The sequence below is a fragment of the Felis catus genome, chromosome D3, assembly GCF_018350175.1.
Source record: "Felis catus isolate Fca126 chromosome D3, F.catus_Fca126_mat1.0, whole genome shotgun sequence".
NCBI lineage: Eukaryota > Metazoa > Chordata > Mammalia > Carnivora > Felidae > Felis > Felis catus.
Window position 1 is genome coordinate 6,248,315 of NC_058379.1, and position 17,932 is coordinate 6,266,246.

General features: G+C 45.9%; 2 protein-coding genes and 1 long non-coding RNA gene across 14 annotated transcripts in view; 1 reads left to right on the forward strand and 2 right to left on the reverse strand.

Moving 5' to 3' along the window:
- Positions 1-1,283, reverse strand: part of ATP6V0A2 (ATPase H+ transporting V0 subunit a2) — a 44,722-nt gene extending 43,439 nt beyond the window's left edge. The window contains exon 1 of one of the 4 annotated variants that reach the window (XM_045041191.1): positions 1,206-1,283. In XM_045041191.1, coding sequence (XP_044897126.1) covers positions 1,206-1,268 — 63 coding nt within the window. In that variant the 5' untranslated portion in view covers positions 1,269-1,283. Of the gene's footprint in view, positions 1-642; positions 936-1,205 lie in introns of those variants that run through there. The other 3 variants (XM_019814450.3, XM_011287700.4, XM_003994607.6) reach the window with 3 other exon arrangements.
- A 108-nt stretch (positions 1,284-1,391) lies between these two features.
- LOC123381113 lies at positions 1,392-11,127 on the forward strand. The gene is made up of 3 exons (XR_006587636.1): positions 1,392-1,803; positions 9,332-9,391; positions 10,848-11,127. It is a non-coding gene; the product is annotated as an uncharacterized LOC123381113 (long non-coding RNA).
- Positions 3,461-17,932, reverse strand: part of TCTN2 (tectonic family member 2) — a 28,315-nt gene continuing 13,843 nt past the window's right edge. For 8 of the 9 annotated variants that reach the window (XM_023241320.2, XM_023241319.2, XM_023241322.2 and 5 more), the window contains 9 exons: positions 16,313-16,447; positions 15,996-16,073; positions 11,784-11,864; positions 11,127-11,238; positions 8,212-8,318; positions 5,210-5,369; positions 4,314-4,439; positions 4,076-4,164; positions 3,461-3,677 (listed from right to left, as the gene is read on the reverse strand). In XM_023241320.2, coding sequence (XP_023097088.2) covers positions 3,574-3,677; positions 4,076-4,164; positions 4,314-4,439; positions 5,210-5,369; positions 8,212-8,318; positions 11,127-11,238; positions 11,784-11,864; positions 15,996-16,073; positions 16,313-16,447 — 992 coding nt within the window. In that variant the 3' untranslated portion in view covers positions 3,461-3,573. The remainder of the gene's footprint in view (positions 3,678-4,075; positions 4,165-4,313; positions 4,440-5,209; positions 5,370-8,211; positions 8,319-11,126; positions 11,239-11,783; positions 11,865-15,995; positions 16,074-16,312; positions 16,448-17,932) is intronic. The other variant, XM_023241325.2, reaches the window with a different exon arrangement.

Here is a 17,932-nt window from a genome sequence, read left to right on the forward strand (position 1 = left end):
CGCACATCATACACCAGTGAACAAAACCGACAGAAACCCCCTCCCCTCCACGTGCTCACACCAAGCTCATTCCCAATCCGGGGTCTGGGCTCCTTCGGTTCCCTCCGTCTGGGACCCTGTTCCCCCAGATCTTCCAGGACCAGCTCTTTCCCATTCAGACTTCATCCTGGCTTAAACGTCACCTCCTCAAAGAGGCCTTCCTTGACCACCCGACTGTAGTTACCTTCACAGCAAACATTTTGTTCACGTATTTGCTTAATATTTGTCCCCGCCACCCCCGTAAGTTCCAGAAGGACTCCAAAAGGCCTCACAGATTTTGCCCTCCCGTCTAGCGCTGTGCCTGGCACGGAGTCGGCGCTCCGGAGCATCTGATGGCACTACCCGAAGTGGATGAAGCCTACACACAGCGTTCCTAACCAACCCGGCCAAAGCCGCCGCGGACCAGACGCCCGGACCCTGGGATCGGGCTCCGCTCTGCGGAAGCTCGGGCCGGTCAGCCGGGCCCCAGCTTCCCCGCCCGCGAAACGGAGATAGCGACGCGCCCCTGCCCAGGAGCCCGCGGAAGGGAGGCCTGAGCGAAAGAAAGGCGGGATGCGGAGCCGGGCGGGCAGGTGCGGCCCGCGTCTCCCGGGCGACACTCACGTCTCGGAACTGGACCAGGCCCTTCTCGCCCAGGGCGCTGAGGCACTCGTAGGCCGTGCCGGACTGCAGGAAGAGCTGCGCCAGGCACATGGTCTCGCTCCGGAACAGGGACCCCATGGCTGGCCAGCCCGCGCCCCGGCGGGGCCCGACGGGCGGCGGCGGCTCCGGGCCGCTCGGGTCCGTGCGGTCAGCCGGGGCGACCGGGGCCTCGGGTTCCTCCTGCGGCCTGGCCGCCGCCGCGCACCATGGGGCTCCGAGCTGCAGCTGCCGCCCCCGGTCCTGCCACCGCGGCCCCGCTCCAGCCGCCGCCGCCACAGCGCGCGCGAGGCCCCGCCCCCCGGCTACAGCCGGTTCCGGTTCCGCCCTCCCGCGTGCGCCCGCCCCCCGCCGGCCGACCAATGGACGCCCGGAGTTACGGCCGCCGGCGACCGCGGCTGGGCCAACCCGCACAAATCCTGCGGCCGACGGACGCCTGCGGAGGCTCCCGGCAGAAAACGGCCCTTCGCTCAGCTCTTTAGAGCTTTTGAAAATGAGTTTCATTGAGTTTGTGCCGTAAAGCTCACCCTTTTGAAGTATCCAATTCTGTGGTTTTTAGTAAGGTTACAGAGTGGTTGTGCAGCCGTCATCACGATCCACTTTTAGAACATTTCCATCAACCCGAAAAGGATTCCACCTGCTCCGCGCAGTCAGTTCCCACTCCTTCCCTCCCCAGCTCCCGGCAATCGCGAAAGCCTAATCTCAGATCTGCCCTCTCGGGACATTTCATACCAGCGGAACTACGCCGCATCGTGGGTTCGCGGCTGGCTCCTGCTGGGTTCGCGGCTGGCTCCTGCAGCGGGGCCGTTCTCTCGGGTCCCGCCCCCCGTGCAGATCAGAAAGCGGGGTCGGACGCCGGCACTGTCGCCTCCCCACCCCCGCACCGGTTCTGCGGATCCTCCCCACGGCAGCTACAGTGATCTCTGACACAGGACGAAAATCTGGTGCGGCCCAGTTTAAATTCTCTGGCTTTTGCCACTGCTTTCCAAATAAAATCCAAATTTCTTAGCATGGCCGGCAGGATCCCACAGGATCTGACCCCTCTATTCCCTCAAGCGCTCATCTCCATCGCCTAGCCCTGGTCTCCCTTTGCTCCGCCGCCCCTGCCTTCCGCTATCATCCCAGGTAGGTGCGCTTGAGCTTGCTGATTCCTCCCTCTTCCTAGAACATCCCTCTCCTACACCCTCTCAAAGCTGGCTCCTCCGGGTCTAAGCTCAAATGTTCCAGCTTCTGAGACTGTGCCCGACGCCTAGTTAAGGTAATCTCCCACCCCACTCCACCCCATCCTGTTTTATTTTCTTCATCACACCGACCACGGTCTGCAATTGTCTTGTCTGTATTTACTGCCAGTTTTCCCCCACTAGAATGTGAGCTCCACCAGACAAGGGACATTGCCTTGGTATCTCCAGCGTCCAGCATGTAGTAGCCACTCAATAAGTATTTCTCAACTGCATACGTGAATGTATAAACGTAAAAGTTAAAAACACATAGTAGGTCCCTCAGATGCCATTTTTCTGCCAAAGTGTGCTTTTCCCCTCTTAACTACAAAAGTCACCCTAACAAAGCCCACAAAATCAGGCTCGAGTATCTGTCATTTGGAAATTTGTCATTAATTTTCCAGAGCTAATTCACTAACTGCCGGAGAAAGACTTTCTGAATCACTACAATTAATTGATCAGTGGGCATTTCCTTTTATTTGACGAAAGACAATTTTTTTTTACACCTTCTATAGGATGTAATCACTTCAACCACAGAGATCCAAATCAAAGAAAAAGAGCAGCAGAAGGGAATCCAGTATTTCTCAATGAAATATAAATAGTGAGTGGTGTTGGGGGAGAAACTTTTTTATGTCATTAGTTACATGTTTAATATGAATTAGTAGAAAATAGAACTAGATTCACAGGTTTATATTGGAAAATGCAACAACACATTCGACGTGTCTGGGAAGTCGGGAGGCACGAGGAATTCGATCAGCGTGTGAAAGGGAAGACGATCACTTTTCAAAATTAGGTTTACGGACAGTATACAAAGTCCGTACGAAACATGACTACATTTATCTGGCCCACAAAGAAAACTCCTGAGATTTGCTGTGTGGCCACGATAGGGCTGTGGTTGAAGACATCCATTTCCCCCAGTGACCCCTGCTTCATGCCATTTGTCCCCCTGGAAGGAGCCACAGGAGGAATTTCTGTCAAGGCTCAACTAGGAAAAACTGTCCTTCATTGAAAACCAGCTTATTTTAAATCCATGCACCTATGATTCCTGTAGCTAATCATACTTGGTTTTTTGTAAACTAAAGACTAAATAAGGGGTCTACCTTAGCTATATGCAAGGTCTTTGGTGTGTATTTTCACAGGTTTACCTTTACTCCTGATTTTGTTTTACCCTCCTCTCGATATTACTTTCCTTCCCTCAGCCCCTCCCTCATCAATTTACTTTGTGTCTTTACACAAAATAATAGATTTTATAATATATACATTTTAAGGCTTTATGGATTTTTAATTCTTTCTTTAGAATAGAGGAAATTAATCAATTCAACAGAAATAAAAATTTAGAGAAAATACTAACTTTCTAAGGTAAGACTAATCTATTTGGACCAAAATTCCTCTGACTTTAGAAACCTGTGATACACTAAACCTTCTAATATTTATTTACCCAGCTGACCCTCTCATGCATTTTGCTCAGCCTGGTCCGGCGGTGAGAATGCACGCCTCTCCTGCATTGCTCTGCACATCTGGATAGTTACATGTGTGGATTAAATTCGCAGTGCACTTAAGAAAAATTTGCTACAAAAATAAAGCACCGCATTTATTATAATTTTACAGAGAGGTACACAGAAGTACAACAAATCACTGAAGTCTGTGGTCTGCAAGAAGTCAGATGGTAGTTGAAATTTCACACTTGGCATGTTCTGGCCCAGGGGCTACTGAGGAACACAGCTAACATGAAAAACGATACCAATAGTAAGCCCTTGGCCATGCACTGAGAATAAGGCTCCCCTGCAAAAAAAAATGAATGAAATGAAGCAAAATTCTTACTTCTTAACTTTTTTGGCAATTATTTAGGGAGAAGTAAACCAAAACAATAATAGTGATAATTTCTGAGTGGTAACCTTACTGGTAATTTTTTTTAAACTTTTTTCTATGTGTTTTAAGTTTTCTGTGACACATTTTTTTTTAATATTATGGGGGCACCTGGGTGGCCCAGTTGGTTAAGCGTCTGCCCCTTGATTTCAGCTCAGGTCGTGATCTCACAGTTCATGAGGTCAAGCCCCGAATCGGGCTCTCCGCACCGACAGCGTAGAGCCTGCTCAGGATTCTCTCTCTCTCTCCCTCTCTCTCTTCCCCTCCCCCATATTACATAATGATAACCATTCCAGAAATCTGCTTTACCCTACCTTGATAATACCGGGTCACAGGATATAGAAGTTGTGGCCAACACACTTCATTTCTGTTACAGTCATACTCTGTAAAATTGATCTGGAATCTACAAAACATTTTAGAAGATTACAGTAGGTACAACAAAGCACGCTTTTGATGAGACGCATCAAAACCTGATGAAAGAAATAAACTTATTTTCCAGTATATATTTTTCTGCTTCCTAATAACATCAACTTAGGTTGCCAACCGGTTTACCTTGTTGGTGGACGGGGTAACTGTGCAGGTATCTTAATAAACTGGACGGACGCACTGACAGGGAAAAGGTCGGCCTTATCTTCACAAGTAAGCCCACACTGGAACTGCCAGTTCACTAAGGAGAGCCTGGGAGGAAAAGATTTGCAGGTAACACATCCACCAATCGTTTCTAATCTGTTAAGAGCATCAGGTAACTGACAACAACAATATAAATTGGGATTCTCTTTAAAAACGTTCAAATTCTAGTAATTTGTCCCCCTCTTTGGATGATGTAAAATTTCTAATAGCACAGAGAGAGAGGAGCACCTCATAGGCCGATCACCCAGCTACAGTAATAAACAATATGAGAATAAGAACAACAGCTAACCATTTGGGAGGATTTTCCAAGTGCAAGGCGCAGTACAAAGGCGCCTTTATACATGTCACGTGTCACGTGTCACGTGCACACGCACCGTGTCATTCTTAGCAGAGCACTACTGGGTGTGTCTGGTGGTTAACGTCCACCATTGCTGCCTATCCAGCATCCCCCCTTTGCTCTTGTTCCGGCACCCGCACCCAACTCCCCTTTGGGAGACGCCCTCCCCATCATGTACCCCCGTGGATTATTACTTTCACGGATTTCAACCGTGCTCAGCACAAAGCACCCCTTGCTCATCTCTGTCCCCCCAAGAGACCCCGCAGAATCCCTCACACACAGCTTCACAAATACTTGTGAGAACAAGTTACCATTACGCACACAGTGGATACATATTCCATTTATACGTATACTCCCGTGGCTAATATTTGCAATTTGTAAATACACGATCGGACTGTAAATTGGCATTTCTCTATTCTTCGGAGCACTCTCAACTTTACTGACTCTCTCCAAACGACACTTATCCAAGATGCAATCAAACCTTGTCTCTATGCCAAGTATCTCCTGCTGAGTAATCCCTTCCACTGCACCAGCATCTGAGCTGAGGATGCGGACGTTGAGCCGGGCAGGAATATCCGTGCAGATGCCATTCACACTAACCGATGGGTCTGCCCCCGTGTCTGTGTCGGGGGCATCTGCGCCTACAGAGATGTCAAGCGGTGCATTTGGGAAAGAATAATTTAGTAACAGTTTTCCTACAATGTCATGATGCAGGGGGAGAAAACAGGAAACGTTATTAGATAGCAATCACATTACTGCATCTTTCACCTCTAATAACTGTGTTATCCATTGAGTTCAAAACTTTTCCTTGTAAAGTCAGTCACTGGAACCTTAAAGTCTCGGACCCAGGGGGGCGCCTGGGTGGCTCAGTTGGTTAGATGTCTGACTCTTGATTTCGGCTCAAGGTCACGATCTCACAGTTTGTGAGATTGAGCCGCAATGTCGGGCCCTGTGCCGACAGTGCAGAGCTTGCTTGAGATTCTCTCTTTCCCTCTTTCTCTGTCTGTCTCTCTCTCTCCAATAAATAATTTTTTAGTGAAAAAACTCAACTTAATAATAAAATCCTTGACCCACATAATAAAGCCATAAATCCTGATTCAGTTCCCAAGCTCCAAGCTCCCCCAGAGTTTTAGCAGAAATACCACACAATTGCAGTAAAATGCCACAAGACAAAGGGCATGCTGTCACTGCTCTCATAAAAGCTGTGTACGACATTTGAAATGCAGCTAACAACTTTAGTTAGTAGGGATTAAGTAGTTCGGAAGCAATTTCCTAATGTGTTGCCATAGAGTAACACACATGGAAGAGAATAGAACTAAAGAGGAAATTCGCTTTCATTCATCTTGAAAACCAGCCCTCAGGGGAAAAGCGGCGAGGTGGATTACAGGAGGGGTGGCGGGTGGTGACACCGTGTTTTTATGACATCCAATTTCCTCCTCCTCGATGCGCGCATTCAACGTCACTTCTCTTCTGCTTATCAACCAGGACCAGGGTTGATTTGGGCTTACATGTGACAGAGAAGCTAACTGCTTCCACCTTGAAGGCAACAAAATGCCATCACCTCCGCTTTCTTACCTAACCACCTTGGGTTCTCCGTCTTGAAACCTGCCACACGTTCCGCTTCTCAGGTGCTTTCCTGACCCCCTCCCTCCATCCCTCGGGGAGTCCACAGCCCATCCAGCCGGCCTAGGTGGCAAAGCCCAGGAGTTGACAAGATTCTGTTTCCAAATGAGGATCCAACCCGGGGTCTAGTGGCTGGAGCATGGGGCATGGCCCCATGGCCCCCGGGACCCCTCCCAAAGTCAGAGAGTGATATGGGCACGTCGAGCCCACAGACATGACGTGATCCCTCACCGCCCACAGAGGGGAGGGGGTCAGGGATCATAATGATCCAGACCGAATCACAAGGGGTGAGAAGAGCACAGGCAAGTGTCTGGATGGTTCTTTGTGCGAATTCCAGCCCGCTGAGCCGAAGCGACCAAAGGTGGTAAGGTAAGGCGTGCAGGACGCAGAGAGCTGCTTACACCGGCCAGGCAGAGGGGAGGGGCGCAGCCACACCCGCAGCGACAGGAGGGGACTTAGGAAAGCGGGTACTGCAGAGCCGGTTAGCTCTCTCTGGCCCCAAAAGGCAACCCGTTAATGAGAGCAACAGAAGAAGCTTTCTTTCTGTTCAGCATATTTACACACTTAAGACCCCCCACGACGTCAGAAAGACTTGCCGGCTGCGGAGACAGCAAAGAGGCTGGAACCCCGGCTTTTGGTTCCAGTTCTGCCACCACAAACCGTGGCCTCGAGCTTCTGCACTGACAAGCAGAGCGAGCTGGAGCTCAGTGGCCAGACACACGTATTGGATTCACAGCTGAACTCGGGTGTGCCGTGGCAAGCTAGCGTGGCTCACCACTGCTGCCCGTGCCACACACCTCACCTCCTTGGCCGATCGATCCCCTGCTAGCCCTTCGCTGCAGACGCCCCGGCCCGAGTCTTCCTACCCGGCCTGGGTGGTTCCTGCTCTCCTGACCTGCTGCACATTAACTTCTTTCTTTTCTAACGGCTCTGTTGGGACACAATTCATATGCCACGCAACTCGCCCATTTGAAGTGTACAATTCAGTGGTTTTCAGTACACGCACAGAGTTGTACAGCCATCGCCAAATTCCATTTGTAATGCCCCCAAAAGAAACCTTGTGCCCATTAGCAGTCACTCCTCATTTCCTCCCAACCGCCCCCGCCCCTGGCGACCACCAGTGTGTTTTCTGTCTCTACAGATCTGCCCATTCTGGGCATTTCATACACGTGGCATCAGACAGTTCGTGTTCATTTGTGTCTGGCTTCTTTCACTCAGCATCACGTTCTCAATCACCTTATTTTCTTTTAGGTTAACAACATTGCGTTGATAAATTAAAAAGTCCGTTCTCATCTGCCTACATCCCTGGCGGTCAAAAACAGCAATGCAAACTGAAACGCACTGAAAAGCTTCAACACTCATTTAGACTTTACAAAGACTTAGCTCATAAAACAACTGGGCAGTTTGAACTTCATGTGGCTTTTCTCTTAAACAAAAATGGTGGGGCGCCTGGGTGGCTCAGTTCGTTGGGCGTCTGACTCTTGATTTCAGTTCAAGTCATGATCTCACAGTTCGTGGGTTCGAGCCCCATGTCAGGCTCTGCATTGAACACAAAGCCTGCTTGGGATTCTCTCTTCCTCTCTCTCTGCCCCTCCCCCACCAGCACACATGCTCACTTGCGCTCTCTCGCTCTCTCTCTCTCAAAATAAATAAACTTTAAAAAAAAAGGGGGGGGCATCGTTAATAAGAGGTAAAAGATGTGAAGAGCCTGCTGGCTGGAGAATTAACCTCTAAAAACAAACGTCATTTGAGCCACAGCAAAGGAAGAGCCGCCGTGTGGGGCTCCCACACACGCAGGGCTAGCACTATGTAGTCATAGCAACAAGTTACATGCTGCACATCTATGCAGCTTTGACTTACGTATTATTTCGACCCAGCCATCGCTAGGATCGTTGTAATTGGAGTTGCCTCTCATTGCAACATGAGTTGCTTGTATTAATGAATCAAGTAGTTCAACAGCATTCTCCCTGCAAAAGAGTAAGACATTTCTCAGCACATGACCGGTGGGTCTCATCCTGAAGTCCTTTCCAGGGAGTATCTAGGTTGTGCTTGCTGGGTGCCTAAATCAAAAGCTGCCAGAGGGACTGGCATTAAAAGCTGGCTGGGTGTCTTTGTTCTCTCTCTCTCTTTTTTTTTTTAATGTTTGTTTATTTTTGAGAGAGACAAGAGAGCAAGCAGGAAAGAGACAGAGAGAGAGGGAGACACAGAATCTGAAGTAGGCTCCAGGCTCTGAGCTGTCAGCACAGAGCCGGACTCTGGGCTCGAACTCATGAACTGCAAGCTCATGACCCGAGCCGAAGCCAGACGCTTAACTGACTGAGCCACCCAGGCACCTCGTGTCTTTGTTCTCTTTGGTGGACCTAAGCCACTTGGGGAGGACATACAGAAGCAATCTTTCACTTTGGACTTCAAATGTTAGTAACTTATGTTGGTATCATGTAGTTTATAGACTCCATTGGGTGGTCACAAAAGTTGGGAGGTGGGTAGATCACATATCAAGTTACCAGGATAAATTTATGGGCCATAGTGATCCGACAGCAAAAAGAATCTTTTAAGTATCTAGCTAGATTTTTGAGCCACAAGATTAAGTGAAGATTAAGAATTAGAGGACGCCTGGGTGGCTGTTGGTTAAGCAACTGACTTTGGCTCAGGTCATGGTCTCAGGTGCATGAGTTCGAGTCTTGCTTCAGGTGAGCTCGAGCCCCATTTTGGGTGAACATGAGCCCCATGACAGGTGAGCCCCGCTTCTCTCTCTCTCCCTCTCTCTGTCCCTTGCTCACTTGTGCCCTCTCTCTCTCAAAAAATAAATACATACATACATACATACATAAAATAAAACAAAACAAAACAAAGTAAAATAAATAAAATAAAATAAAATAAAATAAAATAAAATAAAATAAAGTAAAATAAAATAAAACAGCTTCTTTAAAAAAAAGAATTGGAACTTAGCATCCTTCCTTTCTGGCAATGTCATTGACAGGTAAAAACCTTATAAACTGCAGGAGAGAGCCTTCTATCCCACAATCAAGAGCCTCTGCTGGTAAGTGATACCTGTAGTCTACTTCCTGTCTAGGGCCTCCCCCATCTTTTCCCATGTAGTTCCCAAAGAACTACACTACTTGGGATGTGTTACAGACAAAATGGGTATAAGGATACATGCAATAAAAACCACAATGAGGGGCACCTGGCTGGCTCAGTCAGTTAAGCATCAGACTTTGGTTCAGGTCATGATCTCATTGTTCGTGAGTTTGAGGCCTCCATCGGGCTCTGTGCTGTCAATGCAGAGCCCATTTCAGACCCTCTGTCTCCCTCTCTCTCTGCCCCTCCCCTGCACGTGCGCTAGTACTCTCTCTCTCTCTCTCAAAAATAAATAAACATTAAAAAAAAATGTTAAACCCACAATGAGATATTTCTTCACACCTACTGAGATGACACCTATCAAAAAAACAGAAAATCGGGGAGCACCTGGGTGGCTCGTAGGTTAAGCGTCCAACTTCAGCTCAGGTCATGATCTCGAAGTTTTTGAGTTTGAGCCCCGCGTCGGGCTCTATACTGACAGCTAGGAGCCTGGAGCCTGCTTCGGATTCTGCGTCTCCCTCTCTATCTGCCCCTCCCACACTCATGCGCGCACGCTTGTTCTCTCCTCTCTCTCTCTCTCTCTCAAAAATAAACATTAAAAAAATTATTTAAAAAACAGAAAATAGTAAGTGTTGGGAGGATGTGGACAAATTGGAACCCTCTTACATTGCTGGTAGAAATATAAAATGGCACAGCCACTGAAAATAATGCAGTGGTTCCTCAAAAAATTTAAGCATAGAATTACTCTGTGACCCAGCAATTCCACTCCTGGCTACATGCCCAAAATAACTGAAACCAGGGAGTCAAACAAAAATGGGTATGTGAACGTTCATAGCACTATTCACAACAGCCAGAAGGTAGAAAGAACTCAAATGTCCATTCACAGATGAACAGATAAACAAATGTAGTGCAGCCGTACAATGGAGTATGACTCAGCCACAGAAGGGAGCCCAGCACTGACACCTGCTACAACATGAATGAGCCTCAAAACTACTGAGTGAAAGAAGCCCGACACAAAAAGTCACCTATCGTACAATTCCATTGATATGAAATGTCCAGAAGAGGTAACTCCCTAGAGATTGGTGGTTGCCGGTGGCTGGAGGAAGGGGGAGGGGGAACGACGGTTAGTGGGCACGGACTTCCTTTTGCAGAGATGAAAATGTCCGGGAACTAAATAGGGGTGGTGATTACACAACATCATAAACGCACCAAATGTCACTGAATTATTTACTATAAAATATTAATTGTATTATATTCACCTCAATTAAAAAAAAAAAGAATGCATTTGCATATCCATTAACACACTTTCCAAATGCCACCCAGACAAGTGCAAGGTTCTTTATACACCACGTAACAAGTATTCTTTGAATGTTAACCACCCCAATTATATTTGCCTCCTGCCCTTTTTGTACTTCTAGGAGTATTGGGTTCCAACGATGAACAGACTTGAGCAGAGCAACTGCATAAATATGGATGAAAGGGCTTCGGTCCCAGGGAAGAACTCGATCTCCCCCTCTATCAATATTTGAACCAATTGTGAATAGGCTGTACTTATTCGCTGTCCACGACCAATTTTCCAAAAGCTTTTTATTCGTACTGTAATTTTTCACAGTCACGTTGTCTTTACTGTTCGTGCGGTGAATTCGTTTTAAGCAAACCACTCAAAACGCAGGAAAATTGGCCAATGATACACTCACCTGAGCTGAGTACAGTTTTCACTGGTCCCAACTTCTAAAAGACATCCAGATAGCGCATTTTCTCCAAATAAAATGGGTTTGAAAGTTGCTGATGTACACAAACCCCTTCCAGCTAGAAAATAAGAAGATTGCCCTCTTACTATTTTTGCTAAACGGAAGTAAAGAGTTACTTCAAAGTTTTTCTTGGAAAACAGTATGTAGAAATACAGTTTCCAGTTTTTGAGAACCGAGGTCATTGTCACTCTACTCCTTTCAAAGCTGAACAAAGGAGCCTTTCTGTACCTTGACTGGGATCAGTGGTTTATTCTAAACACGTGAGTTAACGCCTTCTGGCAGAAGCAGGTAAGTGCCACCAAGGCACAGGTTTCCCATGGTTCAGAACAAATCTATAGTCGTGTCTCCAGGCAACCACGACAAGGGCCTCTCCAGCCAACCCCGTATTTAAGTCTCTCTTACAAATGACTAGCTCTTCAGGTGCAAACAGTGTTCAATTTTGAGAAAACGGAGAAGCACGATCTCCCCCATCCCTACCCCCACCCCCGCCCCCGCTAAATAAACCAACAGGAATTTGAGGTGATTACGTGATTAATGCAGAATATGGCAATATTTCCAGTTCTAGCTTACCGAAGGGCTAATCGTATTACCAAACCAGATTACCCGATTGCCAAAGGTGCAGAGTCGTCACGTTATTCACCCTGTTGGCATTTAGAGCTCGAACAGGCTTGCCAAGTTGGTAACCTAGACAAACAGAATAATAAGTAGCTAAAGTTAATCTGATACAGCAAGCGTGACCTTGTCAAACAGTATGAAAGAGGAATACACAACACAAGGAAACACACGGAAAAAGCTGTGTCAGAATACAGTTGAGCTGCGCCTGGGTGGCTCAGTTGGTTACGTGTCCGACTTCGGCTCAGGTCACGATCCCACGGTTCATGAGTTCGAGCCCCGCATCGGGCTTTGTGCTGACAGCTCGGAGCCTGGAGCCTGCTTCGGATTCTGTGTCTCCCTCTCTCTCGCCCCTCCACCACCATCCCCCCCCCCCCCCCCCCCCACTCTGCCTCTCTCTCTCTCAAAAAAAAAATTTTTTTTCTTTTAATTAAAAAAAAAAAAAAAAGAATACACTTGAAAAGAGATACCACCTTCATTCCTTTCCTCTGTTTTGTTTTTACTTTTTTTTAAGTTTGTTTTTATTCATTTTGAGACACAGAGAGGACAGCACAAGTGGGGGAGGAACAGAGAGAGACAGGGAGAGAGAGAATCCCAAGCAGGGTCCATGCTGTCAGCACAGAGCCCAATGTGGGGCTCAAACCCACGAACCCATGAGTTCATGACTGGATCCCAAATCAAGAATCAGACGCTTGGGGCGCCTGGGTGGCGCAGTCGGTTAAGCGTCTGACTTCAGCCAGGTCACGATCTCGCGGTCCGTGAGTTCGAGCCCCGCGTCAGGCTCTGGGCTGATGGCTCGGAGCCTGGAGCCTGTTTCCGATTCTGTGTCTCCCTCTCTCTCTGCCCCTCCCCTGTTCATGCTCTGTCTCTCTCTGTCCCAAAAATAAATACAAAATGTTGAAAAAAATATTTAAAAAAAAAAAAGAATCAGACGCTTAACCGACTGAGCCAGCCAGGCACTCCCATTTTGTCTGGGTTTTTTTCACAAAGATATTTGTGCGACTTTTTAAATAAACCCTGGAAAGTAACAAGCAGGCAGGAGTCAGCCCTGGCCCCTCGCACTGAGGAATCCACTGCCAAGCGGGCCAGGTGATGAATACTCGTGAGTGAGCACGACCACTTTTGTCACAGGTGCTTTGAAAGGGGACTGACACCAAAGTAATCTTTCAACAGAAGGGTCTCCAGTAAATCAGTTCCATCCCCTGGTCTGGTCCAGGTCCTATTTCCACTCGTGTCCTATTAACCCACCTTACTGCTCCCACCTTGTCATTAGGAAAACGTCCATATGTACGCAAAAGTCAGAAGGAACACCACGGACGGCGATGTAGCCGCGACCCAAAATCAACGACCCTCGATATTGAGCCGTATGTGTCGTGTCTATATTACGCAAGCTTACGCATACATATTTAATTTTTGCAAAAGGCCTTTTGAAAATAAGCTGCGTACTTGACACTTCACCTCTAAAAGCTCTGACATCTCCTGAAATAAAGGATATTCTTCTACAGAACCATGATACCAATATTTCTCCTGAGAAAATTAATAATTCCTTAGAATCAAATCCTATCCAGTTCATACTGCTATTTCCCCCGATGTCCCCCAAAACACGTTTCAGGGCTGTTTCTACAAACCGGGATGCAACTGGGGTTCACGCGTGGTGGTTGTGCTTCCAACGTCACCTCTCACCACTCGGGAACAAGCAGCCTCCCCTCCGGCCGCTGTTCGACCCTGCCCGCGTGCACTACCCCCCATGCTCACTTCTGCCCCGTTGGCCTCCCCGGGGCTAGCCCTGCTCTCGGCCCGCACTGGCTGCTTTCCAAGGTACAATCTCCTCCGCACAGCCCACAACAGAAACACGCTGCAGGCAGAACTCTGACTCACTCTGCTTCTCTTCCCCCACTGAGATCAGAACCTGCTCCTACTAGATACTTAACACGGTTCCTTAACGATGGAGAGTTTAGGGGCATGGTCAACATTCTACTTCCCTGAAGCTCTGGAGTACCTGTGCGTAAGCCCAGTGCTCCTTTATTCATTTTCTTATATTGTTCTCTGTCGTTTCCATGACCCCGGGCTGTCTTTCCAAGTGAGAGAGTGAATCTTTGAGGAGAGGGCCCATGTCTTGTAGTCTTCCTAAAACCCCTCCTGCCTCAGAAAGTGCTGTATATACACAAGCTATTTCACAGACTGATCAGTTCTGGCTCATAATCAATTTATTCTTTTTTGACAAGAGCTTCAACATTTTTCACATGTTCTGATGGTGCTTCTCAGAAATCATGTGAAATTGAATCATGGAAGGAAAACCCTTAAATTCCAGCAGCCTGCTAGGAAACCCAACAATATTAATCTATTTTTAATGTTTGTTTATTTCTGAGAGAGAGAGAGAGCATGAGCAGGGGAGGGGCAGAGAGAGAGGAAGAGAGAATTCAAAGCAGGCTCACACTGTCAGCACAAAGCCCGATGTGGGGCTCGAACCCACAAACTTCGAGATCACAACCTGAGCCGAAGTCGGACATTCAACCAACCAAGCCACCAAGGTGCCCCAAAACCCGACAATAAAATCCAACACTCCACATTAACAAGTACACTAAAATCTCATTTAAAAAAAAAAAAAATATATATATATATACATATATATATATACATATATACACACACACACATAGGGATACTTGGGTGGCTCAGTCGGTTAAGCGTTGGACTCCTGATTTCAGCTCAGGTCATCTCACAGTTTCTGAGATCAACCCGCACATCAGGCTCCACACTGACAGCACAGAGCCTGCTTGGGATTCTCTCTCTTTCTCTGCCCTCCACCTCCACTCTCACATGCTTTCTCTTTCCCTCAAAATAAATAAATTTTTAAAAATATATATGTAAAATAGATCATGCATTATTATTAAATCAATATGTACAAATATTGAAAATCATGCAAACTACAAAGTTATTTAAAAGTAAAAAAGTTTTGAAAATAAATAGGGGAGTCTGCGAGTCGCTTAAGTGTCCAACTTCGGCTCAGGCCATGATCTCACAATTCAAGAGTTCGATCCCCACATCAGGCTCTCTGCTGTCAGCACAGAGTCTGCTTCAGATCCTCTGTCCCCATCTCTCTGCCCCACCCCTGATCTCAAAAATAAACATACATACATACATACATACATAAAAATAACCAATAAATAAAAGTAAAAAAAGTTGTTCCTTCATGGTTACTTACTGCCTGATTAAGAATAGTAAAAGGAGGGACAAATTTTTTAAAAACAATGATAGTTTATCCATCCAACATATATTTACTGAACACCTACTATGGTTCAAGTCAGTGCTGTTCAATAAAAGTACAATGCAAGCCACATATGTGATTTTTAAATATGACATATTTTTAGAATTTTTTAGACATTAAAAATTTTTTTCTAGTAGCCCCATTAAAAAAAAGAGAGAAAAAGGAGATGAAATTAATTTGAAGAATGTATTTTATTCAACTCAATATATCCAAATATTATCATGTCCACATATGCCGCTGGCCACATTGCAAGTGCCTAGCAGGTGGGCGTGACTAACAGCTGATACATTGAACCTGCAGTTCTCCCTACTGTTTTAAGTTTTTTATGTTTATTTATTTTTGAGAGAGGCAGAGAGAGACAGAGCATGAGCAGGGGAGGGGCAGAGAGAGAGGGAGACACAGAAACCGAAGCAGGTTCCAGGCTCTGAGCTGTCAGCACAGAGCCCGATGAGGGGCTCGAACCCACAAACCGTGAGATCATGACCTGAGTTGACGTTGGACGCTTAAACGACTGAGCCACCTGGGTGCCCCTCTCCTTACTGTTTTTAAGCGCTAAGGAGGCAACAGCGAATTAAAGAAGCAAACAAATATATAACAAACCAAGTGATGCCATATTTGCACATAATGACAAAATGCACATGCCTGGAACTTCACAGTCCCCATGAAGTCTCTCCATGGACTCCATCGCATCTCCATCTATAGCTTCTTATTTCTTAAAAAGCTAATTTTACCAACACTTCAAAGGCATTATACAAACAACAACAACAAAAAGCCAAGCTGTTATCAGAAAAAGAATACAGTGTCACAAAAGAGAAAGAGACAGGCTAGAATCACAAACTACAATTGGAGAGAGTTACTTATAATCATCACTGTGGTACAGGAGTATTCAATTAAAATATGTTTGTAGGATCAGTGATTGACATACACTATCTTACCTGGATTTCCAGAAAATTCCTTTTCATCACCACTATTATAGCTTAAAAATTTTACTGTAAATCTCTGTGTCATGATCCCTAGAAATAAAACACAATACAAAATATAGTGTGTACCATTTTACTAGGGAAAGAAATTATACCCCATAGTGTCATTTTCTTTATAATTACATTTTGACATGCAAAAAAAAAGCCTTTTTTATTAAATCACAATTACAAATAAGAAAAAAGTCTGACTTAGTTTTACACGTAATAATTATGAGAATCTTAAAAAAAAAGTTTTCAACTGAAAACATTCTCATTGCTCTCAACAGATTTACCTTTCTGGTGAGCATTAATTGCTACCCTAACAATTTTGACATTTATTTCACTGATTGTATTATTATTCCATCTGAAAATATAATGTTCTTCCACATTCACATTTCTGGGGGCCGATCCATTACTTAAAAGTGTTTCTGCAAATAAAAAAAAAATTCTGTCATAAATTAACGACCTTGAGCTCAGGTCTATTATTGGTCCCACCGAGTCAGCACTGGCCACCCCCCCCCCCCACAGCATCACAATATCTATCCTTTCCCTTCCATTTCTGTACCCCCAGAATGTGGCTCATAGTTCGATCCAGAGACGTGCTCAGTAGAATGTTTGTCAAAAATGAAAGGCTAACAGAAGGTCGGCTCCTTAGAAACAGAGCCCGCCGTCTAGTTCACTACTATATTGTAGGTATTTGCTAAGATTCGATGAATGAATAAATTTGAGAATTACAACATACTGCAGAGAAATACAAATATCCTTAACAAAAATCCTGATGACATTAGCCAAACTCTGAATCATTTGTTTGGCTGCATTAAAACTGCAAAGTTTAATTATCAAAAAGAAAAAAAGATGAAACTTAACAGAAGACCATGGGGGAAGGGAAGGGGAAAAAAAAAACAGTTACAAACTGAGAGGGAGACAAACCATAAGAGACTCTCAAATACAGAGCACAAACTAAGGGTTGATGGAGGGAGGGCGGGGGATGGGGAGGGGAAAACGGGTGATGGGCACTGAGGAGGGCATTTGTTGCGATGAGCATTGGGTTTTATATGTAAGCGATGAATCACGGGAATCTACTCTGGAAGCCAAGAGCACACTGTATACTCTGTATGTTTGCTACCTTGACAATAAATTATATTTTTAAAAAAGAAGAAGAAGAAGAAAGAAACGAGTAAGAGAAAGGCTAAGGCGAGAAAAAAAAGAAAGAAAGGAAAGAGGGGCACCCGGCTGCCTCAGTCAGTAGATCGTGTCACTCTTGATCTCAGGGTTATGAGTTCAAGCCCCATCTTGGATGTGGAAATTACTTAAAATAAAAAAGTCTTAAAAAAAATTTTTTTTTAAAGAAGGGGCACCTGGGGCGCCTGGGTGGCTCAGTCGGTTGGGTGTCCAACTTCAGCTCAGGTCATGATCTTACAGCTCCTGAGTTTGAGTCGTGCGTCGAGCTCTGTGCTGACAGCTCAGAGCCTGGAGCCTGCTTCGGATTCTGTGTCTCCCTCTCTCTCTACCCTCCTCAGCTCATGCTCTGTCTCTCTCTGTCTCAAAAATAAATAAATGTTAAAAAAATAAAAAATAAAAAAAATAAAGAAGGGGCACCTGGGTGGCTCAGTTGGTTAAGCATCTGACTCTTGATTTCGGCTCAGGTCATGATCTTCCGAGCATGAAATCGAGTCCCACGTCAGGTTCAGCAAGGAGCACAGAGCCTACTGGGGACTCTCTCTCCCTCTCTCTCTGCCCCTCCCCTACTTGCGCTCACTGTTTCTCTCTCTAAATAAATAAACAAATAACCTTAAAAATAAAAAGGAAAAGAGAACAAGAAATAAAATGTTGGTTCCCTGGAAAACATTTTCGAAAAGGTTCACAGAGCCTGAAAACTGGCAGGGACACTGGAGCCCCCATAGATCGGGACT